Source organism: Phoca vitulina, unplaced genomic scaffold, assembly GCF_004348235.1.
Source record: "Phoca vitulina isolate PV1807 unplaced genomic scaffold, GSC_HSeal_1.0 scaffold58, whole genome shotgun sequence".
NCBI classification, from domain to species: Eukaryota; Metazoa; Chordata; class Mammalia; order Carnivora; family Phocidae; genus Phoca; species Phoca vitulina.
In genome coordinates, this window is record NW_022589761.1 from 3,397,815 (window position 1) to 3,413,432 (window position 15,618).

Consider the following 15,618-nt stretch of genomic DNA (forward strand, 5'->3'; position numbering starts at 1 on the left):
TAATTTCAAATACCACCTGTTCATTACAGGAATATAGAAAAGTGATTAACTTTTATGTATATTAACCTTGTATCCTGCAGTCTTGCTATAATTGCTTATTAGTTCTAGGAGTTTTTTGGTCCATTCTTTTGGATTCTCTATATAGACCATAATGTCATCTTCAAAGACAGTTTTTTTTTTCTTTCCCAGTCTGTTATCTTTTATTTCTTTTTCTTGCCATATTACATTAGCTAGGACTTCAAGTACAGTGTTGAAAAGGAGTGGTGAGAGGGGACATCCATCTCTTGTTCCTAAACTTAGCAGGAAAGCTTCTAGTTTCTCACTGAGTATGATGTTAGCTGTATGTTTACTGTAGATATTCTTTATCCATTTGAAGACGTTCCTAGTTTGCTGAAGGTTTTTATCATGAATGAGTGTTGGATTTTGTAAAATGCTTTTTCAGCATCTATTAATAGGATCTTATAATTTTTCTTTACCTGTTAATGAAGTCGATTACATTGATTTTCGAATATTGAACCAGGCTTGTGTACCTGGGATAAATCTCACTTGGTTGTGGTATAGAATTTCTTTTATACATTGCTGGATTCAATTTACTAATATTTTGTTGAGGAACTTTTGCATCTGCATTCATGAGAGATATTAGACTATAGTTTTCTTTGTTTTTTTCTTGTAACGTCTTTGTCTGGTTTGGGTATTAGAGTAATGCCGGCCTCACAGAATGAGTTAAGAAGTATTCCTTCTTCTTCTATCTTCTGAAAGAAATTGTAGAGAATTGGTATAATTTCTTTCTAAATATTTGATAGAATTCACCAGTGAACCCATCTGGACACAGTGCTTTCTTTTTTTGAAGGGTTATTAATTATTGATTTAATTTCTTTTTTTTTTCGTTTTATATTATTTTTTTAAGTAGGCTCCATGCCCAATGTGAGACTTGAACTCATGACCCTGAGATTAAGAGTCGCATGCTCTACCAACGGGGCCAGCCAGGCACTCCACAAATTATTAATTTAATTTCTTTAATAGATACAGGGCCTCTTCAGATTGTCTTTCTTATGTGTGTTTTGGCAGATTGTGTCTTTCAAGGAAAGGTCTGTTTCACCTAGGTTATCAAATTTATGAACATAGAGTTGTTCATATTATTCCTTGATTACCCTTTAATGTCTGTAAGATCTGTGGTGATATCCTCTCTTTCATATCTGATATTAATCACTTGTGTCCTCTCTTACCCTGTTAAGTAGCCTGGTTACTTACTGGCTTTTTGATCTTTTCAAAGAACCAGCTCTTGGTTTTGTTGTATTCTCTATTGATTTCCTGATTTCAGTTTCACTGATTTCTGCTCTAATTTTATTGTTTTTTTCCTATTTATTTGGATTTAATATGCTCGGTTTTTTTTTTTCTAGTTTCCTAAGGTGAAAACTTAGATGATCGATTTTAGATTTTTCTTTTTTTTCTAATATATGCATTCAATGCTGTCAATTTCCCAAGCACTGCTTTTGCTGGATTCCACACATTTTGATAAATTGCTTTTTCAGAAGTTCAAAATACTATAAAATTTTTCTTCACATTTCTCCTTTGTGTTATTTATAAGTGTGTTGTTTAATCTCCAAATATTTTGAGGTTTTCCACTATTTTTGTTATTCTACCTTAATTCCATTGTGGTTTGAGAGCAGACATTGCATGATTTCTCTTCTGTTAAATTTGTCAGGTGTTATGGCCAAAAATGTGATCTGTCTTGGTGAATATTCCATGTGAGTTTGAGAATCTGTATTCTGCTGTTGTTGGGTGAAGTAATCTATAGATGTCAGTTATATCCAGCTGATTGATGGTGGTACTGAGTTCAATTATGTCTGCTGGATCTATTTATGATATAGAGGTGCTTAAGTTTTCAAGTACAATAGTGGATTCATCTCTTCCTCCTTGCAGTTCTGTCAGTTTTTGCCTCATACAGTTTTTTTTTTTTTTTTGGTATAACAAAATGTTTATTTAATCCTTTTAAATCTGCAATCTAAGTTAACCATTCAGTTACTTATGTCCTCATCAACTCAGATCAATGGTAAAATTAAAGAATGCATACAGACTTTTGATACTAATAAGGCAAATGTGGACTCTAGCAGGGATCTGTTGTTTTTAGCTGCCCACTATCCACTATTCTTATAATGGCACCTGAGTTCCTGTGGTGAACTGCCTGCTCTCCTACTATGGGTCCACGAGGTACACATCTAGTAATCAAGAGTAGTACTTTTCTGTCCTGGTTCACAAATGTGTAATCCCAGGCAGACCAAAGACAATGAGGTCCTGGACTTAGCCGGAACTGTTACACAAGAAGCTCTCATTCCCAGGGGATCAGAAAGCTGGCAGAACATCAGTCTGGAGCTCCTGGTGGCCGTCATTTTGCCCGAGAATGAAGTGAACTGAACCCCTCAAAAACAGGTTTTAGAGAGAAGTTTAAAATTACAACTGGGGCACTAGATCTTAAGGCTCAAAACAATAGGGTTTTATCATTGTCAGATTATGATGTTATAACGCCATCTCTGAAAATAAATACACACTTATCCCAGAGTCTCCGAAATCATTTTAGAATCTAACCTCTTTCTAGGAAGTAGCAAAATGAAAGCATTTTTAGTAGTCTGACAAAAGCTGTCCATTATTCTCGACATTAAAAATTGAATGCAATGATTTAAAGAAAAGTAACACATTATTGTTTACCTAATATATTCAGAATCATGTGGTTTCTAGTGATTAGAATTTCATCATGCTTGGAAAGGAACAGAAGACGGTGGCTGAGAAGCACATCCCCTCATAAAAGACACCTAAACACTATGCTTAGGATGACTAATATTAAGGATTTGAATATAATACAGTGTTCCTCAAAGGAAACAATCTTAGTTTCTAAAGAGCGTTGACTTCTGACATCTCGATTCCTGATTTCAGTGGCTGCACACTGTGTACCTCTGCGTCACACTTAGGACCAGTAAAGTACATGTCAGGTAAGAAACTACTCTTCACGCAGTAGTAACAGAAGATACGCTTACATCCTATGGTGTGAGGCATGGTGGGCCACTCTCCACACAGAGAACACTGTTTGCCGCTGGTGGCTAATGTACCGTCACTATTAGGAGCACCAGGAAGAGGAATACACCATGAAGACAACTTAGCTTTCAACTTCTGGATATTAATAAGTGGTAAGAGCAGAATCAGGAACTCAGCAAAACCATGCCAGAGAAGCTCCCTATTCAAAGCCAACTTCACGTATGTTTTGGGGCTTGCAAAATACAGAACGAATGCCTAGGAGACGTTCTGTCAAAGTTGCAAACTTGCCCCTCTGAAGGAAAATCAGCCCACCTAATTTCAAAAGTCCAACTATGGTATTCACACACTGCCTGGCTTTCCCAAATGATGCCAAATGACAGTTTCGAAACAGGTCATAGCAGCGCTCTTCCAGCCACGTCCTGCCAGTCGTACACACAGCATACCACAGCTTCTGATTCTTACTCAGCTTTGGGGAAAAATCATTTTTGTACAAAACGGATTGTCCCACGGTGGCATTTTTAGAGTAGACGGTGAATCGCCACAAGAAAAGCCACAAGAACGCTTTCACCTCTGGTTCAAAGTGGGCTAACAGCCCTGGCTTAAATCCATGAAAGCACTGAGAAAACTGGGACCAAACTAGCTGCTCCAGGGCCTTGTTCAGTTCAAGTGCATCCAGCTGCCTTATTCTTAGCACTCTGTTTGTCCTTTTCGTGTTCTCTTCTCTGGAAGCCATATCTTCTTTGAAGGTCTCTTTTTCCCCTCCTACAGCTCCCTCAAAATTTCACAGCTTAGAGCTATGGCAGGGGAGATTTTTGCTGCAAGTTCTGTGAAATCCTTGCCTCATTCTAGCCAGGAGCTTATTGACAGGCAGTTAAGGAGGGAGAGGTCTTAGGAGTCTGGGAAACGCCCCTGTTCCATGTAACTTTCTCTGAGACATCCTCTGGGAAGCTTGGTTTCTCCCAACAGAACCTGGATTACCCATGCCTCATACAGTTTTATCCTTTGTTGTTTGGCACATCATACTAACGACCATCTGTCTTAGAGAATTGACCCCCCTTTATCATTATGTAATGCCCCTCTTTTTCCTTGATCACTTTTTTTTATTCTGAAGTCTGCCTTGTCTAAAATGAATATAGTATTCTTTCTTTCAATTAGTATTAGTGTGGTATATGTATCTCCATCCATCTACTTTTCACCTCTATGTGTGTGTATATTTAAAATGGGTTTCTTATGGACAACATGTGGTTGATTCTTGTTTTTAATCCACTCCCAACAACCTCTGTCTTTTAATTGGTGTTGTTAGACCACTGATGTTCAAAATTATTGTTGATAACATTGCATTTGTATCTGCCATATTTGTTACTATTTTCTATTTGTTGCCCTTGTTCCTTGTTCCTGTTTTTTTCTTTTGCTCTTTTTCTGCCGTTTGTGGTTTTGATTGAAGATGTGGTATGATTTCATTGTCTTTCCTTTCTTAGCATATCAGTTACACTTCTTTTTTTACTTTTTAGTAGTGGTTTCCCTAGACTTTGGAATATACATTTATAACTAATCCAGATCCACGTAGATAACATTATACCAACTTCATGGGTAGTACAAGTACCTTATAATAAAATAATCCTAATTCTTCTCTCCCGTCCCTTGTATCATTTCTGTCATTAATTTCATTTATATATAAGGGTGTGTGTGTGTGTGTACACACATATACATAAGCGTATGCTATTATTTTGAACAAATTGTTATTAGATCAATTAAGAATAAGAAAAGTGGAAGGTTTTTTAAATCTCCTATGCCTTCTCTGATGCTCTTTCTTTCTGTATGTACATCCAGGTTTCTGGCCTATATCATTTTCCTTCTTTCTGAGGAACTTTTTTTAACATTTCTTGCAAGACTATCTCTTGCTGGTTTGCTGGCTACAGAATTCTAGGTTGGTTGTTTTTTCCCCTCAATACTTGAAATATTTCACTCCATTCTCATTTGCCTGGTTTTTGAGAAGTCAGATATAATTCTTACCTTCACTCTTTTATAGGTAAAGTATCTTTATAGGTAAAGTATCTAAAGTAACTAACAAAATAGTTAACCTGCATGATCCCAATTTTATAAATATATGTTATTTTAAGATTGGTAAGCACACATCAAAATGATAATATTGGTTACATCTAGTGGTTAAGCTATAAGTGATTTTTGTTTTCTTTGTATATTTTTATTTCTAATTTCCTACAGTGAATTTTTGAAATCAGGAAATAAGTTATTTATAGAAATAAAGCAGTTCAGGGGCGCCTAAGTGGCTCAGTCAGTTAAGCATCCGACTCTTGATTTCAGCTCAGGTCATGATCTCAGGGTCATGAGATCATCGAGCCCCACATTGGGCTCTCCACGCTCAGCGGGGAGTCTGCTTGGATTCTCCCTCTCCCTCAGCCCCCCACCCCCACCCTACAAGCTCTCTCACTCTCTCTCTAAAATAAATAAGTCTTTTAAAAAAAAAAAGGAAAGAGAGCAGTTCATTCAGCACCCAAATCTTGGTTTCTAATACCAATAAAAAGAACAAGAGAAATGGCTTAGAGAAATGATTGATTTATATGGGTAGATAAGTAAGCCTGGAGCATCTTGTAGTGCCAGAAAGTAAGGGAAGTGCTCAACAAACAAAACAATGGGAGTATATCAACAGAACATGGGAGCCATTTGGAGGAGCCCTCAGTGATTTCAGCAATAGAATAAATAGTGCAGTATTGAATTATATCCCGGAGTATAAAATATCCAGCAGTCCATACTGACATTAATGACTGAATAAATAAATGGATGAGAATAGAGAAAGCTCCTGTGCAAAATTCCCGATGATTTATATAGATACTCTGCTGTCAGGAGGTGGACTATAATTCCCACTCCTTAAGTGAAGTACGGGCTGCACGTTGTGAATGTCTTCCGAAGTGTGCAGTGTGGAAAGGGGATAAGAAAGCATAACTTTCCTGTGGAGAAGCTTGGCCTCAAGGTCAGCATCAACAGTTCATGTTGTGACAGTATTATGTGATGAGAATGGCACTATACCCCTTGGTCTTCCTCCCCCCAGGTGCCCATTACCCTAGTCTAAACATGAGAAAGACATCAGACATACCCAAATTGAGGGACATTCTACAAAATACCTGACCAGTATTCTTAAAGTCTGTCAAGGTCGTTAAAAACAAAGTCAGTCTGAGGAACTGTTAAAGTCTAGAAGATCCAAAGGATATATGATGACTAAATGTAACGTGGTATCCTGGATAGGATCCTGGAATAGAAAAAGGAGAAAACTAAGGAAATCTGAATAAAGTATGAACTTTTAGTTAATAATAATGTATCAACTTTGGCTCCTTATTTATGATAGATACACCTTAGCAATAAAAGATGTTAACAATAGGAAGAACTCAACTTTTTTGTAAAACTCTAAAACTATTCTAAAGTTAGTTTGCTTTAAAAAAAAAAAATCAATTATTTAACTGAATAATTCACCACTCTTATTTTTAAAAGGTTTGAGTTACATTGGAGATGCTCCATGGGAGAAATTTGCAATTTCTGACATTTATTTTTTGACCCATTTTTCTCGAAGTATGAAATTCTCATCGCATGAGACTGACTTTCCATTCAGAGGACCCTTTGATGTGCAGCATTCTGTGGTTCATCTGGGTACAGAATTTTCCAGTGAGGTTTCAGGGCAGGAGTTTTAATATAGGGAGACAAGTAATCTGAAGAGTCAAGAGTTTGTGTATATATCCCCCTTTTCTAAGATAAATATAAAGGTGTATATTATAAATTACCATGGAAGTGTTAGCCCTGCATAAAGGCATTGTGCTTGGTGAAAGTACTGGGTGGGAACGAGTGGGCATCTCTTGGCCTTGGCTGTTTCACTCCCACTTGCTCAGTGTAGACCTGGGTGCGAGGCCACAGTGGTGCAGGGCAGTCTCTCCTTTCAAGGGACCAGTCCAGAAACACTTGAACCGGGGACGGTACCCAGAGCACGCTCACCCCGCAGTGTAACGAACAAGTATAGTCAGATATGGACACTGAGCTTAATGGCAAGGAGATGGGAGTGATCACCAACTGCCAGCCCTTTTCTAGATATTACTGAAACAGATTTATTGAGATGTGTCAAAAAAGTACTGCATCTCATGGGGTACCTGGGTGGCTCAGTCGGTTAAGTGTCCGACTTGATTTTAGCTCAGGTCTTGATCTCAGGGTCGTGAGTTCAAGCCCCTCGTTGGGCTCCACACTGGGTGTAGAGCCTACTTAGGAAAAAAAAAAAAAAAAAAGTACTGCATCTCAGATATAAATAGGCAAAATAAAATGATTTAAGGTTTTCTGTGTGTGACCAGTAATAAAATTATTATGCAGTCTATAAAGTCTTAAAGAGAATGGTATAACAGTTTTAAAGTATCTTAAATAATAAAACCTTTCAAACATCTTACCACATTTTGAAGAAATAAAACAGGGACACGTAAAACTTCTCCCCTTCCTTCCCATTGTCCTGATACTAATATGTATCATTTCCTAGCATTTTTTCAAGACTTTACTCTGTGTGTGTGTGTGTACATATTTGAATGTATTAATATACACTGGCTTTGGTATTTTCACAATTTATTTAAATGATATACCAAACAAATATTTTTGTTACTTTTTCTTTTCACTGATCATTGGTTCGTGTGATAAGTATACATCTAGTTCTTTCATTTTAGGCACAGTATAGTGTTCCTTTATATGAAAATAAACCATTTTATTTCCATATTTCTGTGGGAAAACAGTGGTTGTGAGTTGCCTCCCCCTTTTTTTTTTTTTTTTTTAAACTGGTCATGGCTAGGGGCGCCTGGGTGGCTCAGTCGTTAAGCGTCTGCCTTCGGCTCAGGTCATGATCCCAGGGTCCTGGGATTGAGCCCCGCATCGGGCTCTCTGCTCTGCGGAAGCCTGCTTCTCCCTCTCCCACTCCCCCTACTTGTGTTCCCTCTCTTGCTGTCTCTCTCTGTCAAATAAATAAATAAAATCTTAACTGGTCATGGCTACATGATTTTTGTACATGTGCCCTTGTGAACACGCACAAGAATATCTTTAGGGTAGCACCCTAGAACTAGAATATAAGGTCACAGATGTGTGCCTCTTCAGTCTTAACAGAATTACTCTTCAGAGTGCTTGTACTTAAATACATGCAATTTATACATTTCCATTTCTTCACATCTATACAAAAATGGCATTATCAGACTTATTCATCTCTGTCAGGCTTATGGGCATGATGCATTTTTCTGCTTATTAATGAAAATTGTACATCTTTTTTATGTTTGAATTTATGGAAGTTCTTCCAAAAATTGCACATTTATTGCCTTTAACTGGCCTGGTATTTCTTGAAGTAAAAGGCCCTTCACTGGCCTTGGACCTGATGCCTCAGGACATGTAATAAAAAGCTAATACTGCTGTATCCATCATAAAGTTGAAGGTGGATTAGAGGGAGAGTTTAGACCTTGCCTGTTTAATTGTCATATTTATTTATGCATTTTTATTTTCTTTGTGCTTCATTATCAGTGACCATGTCTCTTATTGTTGTGAAGAGTTCAGATAAGTTACCTGATTTGTTAGACTTCTACTTAAGTATTTAACAAAATTTTCTTTTACAAAGTACATTTGCAGGGCACCTGGCTGGCTCATTCGATAGAGCATGCGACTCTTGGTCTCGGGGTTGGGAGTTCGAGCCCCACGTTGGCTATAGAGATTAATTAAAAATAAAATCTTAAAAAAAGAAAAATTTAAAAATAAACAATTTTACCATACACTCCAGCAATTGTATTCCTAGGTATTTACCCAAAAGATGAAAATTCATATCCATCCAAAAAACTGCACCTATATGTTTACAGCAACTTTATTCATGATAGCCAAAATGTAGAAGCAGCCAAGATATCCTTCAGCAGGTGAATGGGTAAACAAATTGTGGTACGTCCAGGCGATGGAATATTATTTGGTGATAAGAAAAGAGCTATCAGGCCAGGAAAAGACGTGAAGGAGCTTTAAATGCATATGGCTAAATGAACAAAACCAGTCCAGAAGGCTACATACTCTGTGATTCCAACTGTGACATTCTGCAAAAGGCAAAACTGTGGAGTCAGTAAAAGAATCAGTGATTGCCAGGGATTGGGGGCGGTGAGGGGTGAATACATAGAGCACAGAGGGTATTTCACGCAGGGAAATTATCCTTTATGATTTGTCATGATAGATACATGACATTATGCATTGTCAGAACACACAGAACTGTGGAACACCAACGGTGAACAGTCAGCTGTTAATAATGATGTATCCATTTTGGTTCACCATTTGTAACAGATACTCCACACTGATGCAAGATATCACTAAGAGGGAGAACTGGATGCAGGGGAAAGGAGATAAACCTAAAAGTGCTAAAAGAATCTATTCAAAAAAAGTATACTCTTTTTTTTTCACTTTTTTTTTAAATACTTCATTCAGTTCAGATTTTACCAAGTGTAACCAATTATGTGAAACAAATGTTATTTTAAATAGAAACTTTTTGAAGATTATTAAGTTTTATTTATGAAATCTAAATTGTTAATTTATTCTCAGGACTACTACCATTTTCTGTGGATCTGTAAATAAATAGTTCATGTTAAAATTATTTAATTCCTTTTTGCTTTCTTTTTTTTTTAAGATTTTATTTATTTGAGAGAGTGCGAGAGAGCACAAGCAGGGGGGAGGGGTCGAAGGAGAGGGAGAAGCAGACTCCCCACTAAGCAGGGAGCCCGATGCAGGGCTCAATCCCAGGACCCTGGGATCATGACCTGAGCCGAAAGGCAAATGCTTAGCCGACTGAGCCGCCCCAGCACCCTCCTTTCTGCTTTCTTAAAAAATGAGTGGTATAGGGGCGCCTGCTTCTCCCTTTCCCTCTCCCACTCCCCCTGCTTCTGTTCCCTCTCTCGCCGTCTCTCTCTCTCTTAAAAAATTTTTTAAAAAATGAGTGGTATAGAGTATGTATTTTGTATATTTTTCTTCCTGTGTGTGGTTAAATAATTTAGAGCAAAGATTTTGTATGTTACTATATTAGAAATCTTTCCAAATACTGTAATAGCCCAGGTAATCTGGGATGTTTGTCATGATGCTAATAAATTTTTTATAACAGAAAATACTTAATTTTATTGATTCTAGGATACCTCTTCTAGGACACTTCAGCCTCCGAAATCAGTACGTCTCTTTACAATGAGTAACATCTTAGATTTAGTGAAATAGGATGTCTCATAAGGCTTCCAGAGAAGGAATTTCATAGTCGTTACAGAATCACTGTAATTCTTCAAATGAGGTTACGGGATCGCTCTGACTCTCACCTGTGTCTTTCAGATGCTCTCTGTGTGGGTACGTGTGCAGCCATCCTCCTTCTTTGAAGTCTCACATGTGGAAGCATGCAAGTGACCAAAATTACAACTACGAACAAGTAAACAAGGCTATCAATGATGCCATTTCACAGAGTGGCAGGTACCTGATCCTTACCCCTTCCCTTTTTGTATGTAAACTAAAGTGAGGGTTAAACCTGCTAGTCTTACGTTATAACCAACTGAGGATTTGGTGTGTTTTGTTTTGTTTTTAAGGGTTCTGGGGAGATCCCCTGCAAAGATGCTCTTAAACAGCAGTGAGGAAAGAGCCGATCCTGTCACTGGAAGTTCGGGAAATTTGGTATCATCCTCAGAGCTGATTTCCCAGGCTCCTGGTGAAGTTGCAGGTTCCAACGACAATGAGAAACTGAGCCCTACAAGTAATACCTCATATAGTTTAGAAAAAAACTCCAGTCTGGCGCCTCCTGGCATGGAGTATTGTGTTTTACTCTTCTGTTGTTGTATTTGTGGCTTCGAATCTACCAGCAAAGAAAATCTCTTGGATCATATGAAAGAGCATGAGGGTGAGATCGTAAACATCATCCTCAATAAGGACCACAACACCACTTTGAACACAAATTAGATTGAATAACTACTTGAAGAGGAACACGGTAGAAGAGAAATCCTTTAAACCACGGTTTCACCTTTGCGCTATCAAGTAACTTACTAGACACAGGAGAAATAGTTGGTGTGGTGTTTGGGTTTTGGTTTTTGGTGGTTTTTTTTTTGAGGAAGAGACGCATGTGACTTTGGAACCAAATTTGCAGTGTAATAAAAAAATTGCAAGTGGATACACGGTAATGATATTTAAATATTCTGAGTGAGGGCAAGTGGGTTGAGGAGGAAGCAAAGATGTAACCCTGTGTTAACCCTGTTACCTCTTCTTAGTGTTGAGTGTATTTATTATTCAAAGCTTATCATAGTGTAGAAATGCAAGCAAAAGAATTAAGAAAGAGCTTTTCTGGAACTATTCTAAAACTTCTTGTTGTAAAAGTGTCACAGTCTTAAACAGAGCTTAGTTTTCTTCTTCATTCTGAGCTTGGACATGCCAACTCTAGAGGGACGGGCCTCTTGTGAGGGGTGGGGGGCTGCTGTCTGAGGGGTTTTCACTATCACCAACAGAGTCAACAAGGATAAGATACCAGAGGGCTTTGAAATGATCTACCTATAAGTCTTTCCCCAAATCGATAGGATTTAATCATATACTCAGTCTAAGATACAGTACTTTTTTTTTTTAAATACATTACTTATTAAAAAAGAGAGAGACCTCTGAATCCAAATCCGGAGTATAAATAGGCATTTAAGAAGTACATTATTGTCTTAAATTTACAGTGAATTTCTTGTGAGCAAAGGAGAAAATAGGTGAATTCCCACCTGCCTCAAACCAAATCGGAAGGTTCGTGAAAATGGGGACTCGTTTAGCACAGCACATTCCCAAAGGCTCTTTTCAAAGTGTTTGACAGAACACTGCAATTTTCTCCATAGCTACACATGCTTTATAGTCCTCTCTCCCAAACTAGACCAAGCGTGGTATTGCGAAGGTCTATTCAAGCAACAAAGTATGAAAATTTGCATTTGATCATCAGACCTTGGAAGTACTTGGAACTCTTAAATAAAAATCATTTGGGGGAATAGGGGCGAAATTCAAAAGCCCCTTAGAATGAGTACTGCTGTGGAGATTTTATTTCCGGGAGTTTATTAATCTAGTTGTACTTAGCATAAGAGGTATAATCAAATGTGGCTAACCTATAGTAAAAATTCAGGTTGTTTATAAAACTTTTAATAACAAACAACATTTGGCAAGTCCACAGGGTTTCTCCTATCTAGGTTATTCCATTTTGTCAGTGTGCAATAGGACATATGGAAGACCAACTACCAGTGCTTTCGCACTAAAACTCGCCATCGCATACATGTAATCTTTTCATTAATTACACAGTTTGTATTATAATGTGTTTCAAAGCGAAGAGAAGAGGGGTGTTTTTGTTTTTGTTTTTGTTTTGGCTTTTGTTGTACTGATCATTTATTTTTGCATTGTTTTGTCAAAGTAAATTCTGCATACAAGTCAAAAGGCCGGTGCACCATGCAGTGCACCATCTTCATGGTGCTCTTTCTGAACTTGATTTCTAACATCTTCTAGTGCTGAGGCTGTGACTCTGATAAACTTAGAAGACATTGAAAACAGAATTTTTTGAGTGGAATACTTTGTAGACATATTTTAGGATAGAATTCCCTTCCCAAAGTCCAGGTACGGATTGAATGAATTAGTATTTTTAAGGTCGCATCAGGAACTACTTAAGTGGGGCCAGGCCATCTTGAAACATTGTTTAAGTTTCTTTTTTAAATCTCATGTTGATGATATTTAAACAAACAATTGATTGTAACTTGGCGGCTGTTTGATTTAGGTAGCTTTAATTTATTTATGGGAGTTAATACCACTCTGATAGGTGGTTTTTAAAAAAGATAAAATGAATTTATATATATACACTAAATTATATCACCCAAATTCATGTGGATATATATTTTCTCCTGTTTTCAGAATTAAAACACAATTATATTTCGTTTCAAATTTAAATATTTTAAATGGTTCCATTTTTATCACTCATTCTAAAAATTAACAACCTTAGTAGCAGGATTTTGTTTTATAAAGTTTCCTTGGTTTTAATTTCATGTAATCAGTTGGAAAATATTAATAACCCAAAAAATCCCAAAAACATCAATAGTGAATTTTTTAAATTACATTCAGTTCCCTAAACCACTTCCATTGATTGTTACATAAATTTCCCATTTGGGATCATGGATTTAAAATTTACCTAACTCATGGAGAAAAAATTAACCCAGAGGTTCAAAACCTTTAAACGTTCATCTGATCCTAGCCTAGAATATCCTCAAACGCTTTCCCCGGGGCTGTAGGAGGAACCATGTACCATGGGTGTTCTGTACCTTCCTGTTACCATTTTGTGGCAAGCCTTAAGTGAACGCTGTCTCTACCAAGAACAATTGAACACTTCTAAAAGTAATAATGAAGGCTAAGTATGCAATTTTAATTGTAGAAGAGATAGGTATTACACTAATCAGTAGGAATTATCTTTGTAGGAATAACATTTTACTTGTAGTAGATCTTTTGCCATAATAAAGCTCATAGTATTTGTTTCCCACTCTGAACACTTTACACAGTTCTAAGATTTGATAGTAAAAATAGTTTTTTAAAAGAAACATACTGGATGTGAGGCAAAGGTGGGGAGGGGGCAAGACGATGCATTCTGATCATTATAAGTAATACTTTCCAGGGGGCCAACTTTTTCTCTCCTCCTCTAATAACCCGGAAGACGGTGGGCAGCCCCAGTGTTCTCCCAGTGCCCTGCCTATAGATTTTAGTTCTGTGTCCGGCCTGCGGGGTGTACGGATACTGACAGAACGAAGCCTTTGTTCTAGATCTCTCATCCTATTCGAGGTAGCTCTTGGTGGCTTCTTTATTTTCTTTGTCTTTTCTCACAAAGCAGATGGTGGGCACCCATGTTTACATTGTATCTTCCCACAATGTACTTGGCTTGACAAAGACAAGCAGGCTTCTCTATTGAGACTTATTATATTTTTAGTTTTCATAGACACTTATTTAATCTTTTTTTATTGTACAGCAAGGTGCTCTAAGTAATATTCTATAAAATATATTTAATAGAAATTTGAGTTTGATATTCATGGACATGAATACATGTATTTTTTTAAAAAATGAGTATTGTGTAACACTATGGCATTGCTTCTATAGCCAAAGTCTAAAAATTTCTGGAACACTGACATGTAAAGACTACAGTTAATTCTGACACTGTATCTTATTAAAATAGGATGATTTGCATTTTGTAAAATTATCCTGCACATCGAGCTGCATGCCTTAAAAGCCTAAAACTCTAGGATTGTGTTCATGGTAGGACAGTTTATCTGTTCAACAAACAGTGAAGCAAGGTCTATAGTGCTTCTTTAACTACCTTTGGAAATACTGTACAATGTTAGAATAATTTATTTTGCTTTACAGGAGTTTGTCATGTATTGACTTTAATATTGTATTTTGGTAATAAATTTTTTGTTAAAAACACTTGCCTCTATGTTTTATTACCAAAGGTTCTATCCGGTTTTATCTTAGAAATGTTGATTTGGTCACTTGGAAAGTTAGGTTCAAATACTGACGAACTTCCCAAGGGTTGAATTTACGATTATGGCTTAAGATTACCCTTTGGGGGCGCCCGGGTGGCGCAGTTGGTTAAGTGCCTGCCTTCAGCTCAGGTGATCCCAGGGTCCTGGGATCGAGTCCCACATCGGGCTCCCTGCTTGGCGGGAAGCCTGCTTCTCCCTCTCCCTCTGCTGCTCCCCTTGCTTGTGCGCTCTCCCCCCTGCCCCCTGTCAAATAAATAAAATCTTAAAAAAAAAAAAAAAGATTACCGTTTGGTAACTTGTTAAATTATCGCCAACTAGCATTAAACCCTGTTACACAAAAATGGAAGAGCACTTAGTTCATTTTAATCATTTTAAAAATTCAGTCTACTTTCGAAGCTTTTTTTCCCCTTGCTACACGGTTCTCCATTTTATCTTCCCAATCGCATTTTTAGACACTTTCAGTTCTGATACAGGGACAGTGCCGAAGACCAGCTGTGTTAAGGACAATTAGCATTCTTTATTGAAGGCCAAAAATTAGAGTGATGTGTGCACACCTTGATCATTTTGTGGTCTATACCAGATATATTTTTTTTTAATTAGATTTGTTTGTTGCATTGACACGTGAAGCTAACATCATCTGACTGTATCATAGCTCTAATTACCCATTTGTGCCCCAGCACCCTGGGCCACCTCAGCTTAGAGTGTCTGAGGCCCCATACCTCTTCCCAGTAGCTGTAATCCCTTCGCCTGTCTCCCTCGAGGCAACATAATTCCGTCCCCTATCTTTGAAGAAGCAAATGGCAATACTTCGTCACTACACCAGACTGGTTGTAGAAATCCCAGCATGGAAGTTCTAAAACATAATGCTGCAACTCGGCAGCCACAAGCCACGTGCGGCTGTCGAGCACCTGAAACCTGACTAGTGCGCTCTGAGCGTACAGTACACAACAGTTTTGAGAACTTACTACAAGAAAAGGTAAAGTGTATTATTAATAGTTTTTACGTTACATGTTGAAATATTTGGGGTTAAATAAAATAGACTATTAAAATAATT

The 15,618-nt window shown here is 37.5% G+C and overlaps 2 protein-coding genes across 2 annotated transcripts in view; one reads left to right on the forward strand and one right to left on the reverse strand.

Annotated features, from left to right (window-relative positions):
* ZNF507 (zinc finger protein 507) overlaps positions 1–14,489 on the forward strand; it is a 41,784-nt gene extending 27,295 nt beyond the window's left edge. Inside the window, exons 7-8 of the mRNA XM_032390453.1 lie at positions 10,387–10,521; positions 10,635–14,489. Of these exons, the coding sequence (XP_032246344.1) occupies positions 10,387–10,521; positions 10,635–11,001 (502 nt within the window). The 3' untranslated portion in view covers positions 11,002–14,489. The remainder of the gene's footprint in view (positions 1–10,386; positions 10,522–10,634) is intronic.
* Positions 1,603–4,694, reverse strand: LOC116623355 (peroxisome biogenesis factor 2-like). Its single transcript, XM_032390456.1, is given in 2 exon segments — positions 1,603–3,235; positions 3,237–4,694. Coding segments are annotated over 2 exon segments (873 nt in total). The 5' UTR covers positions 3,764–4,694; the 3' UTR covers positions 1,603–2,889.
* Positions 14,490–15,618: the final 1,129 nt, after the last annotated feature.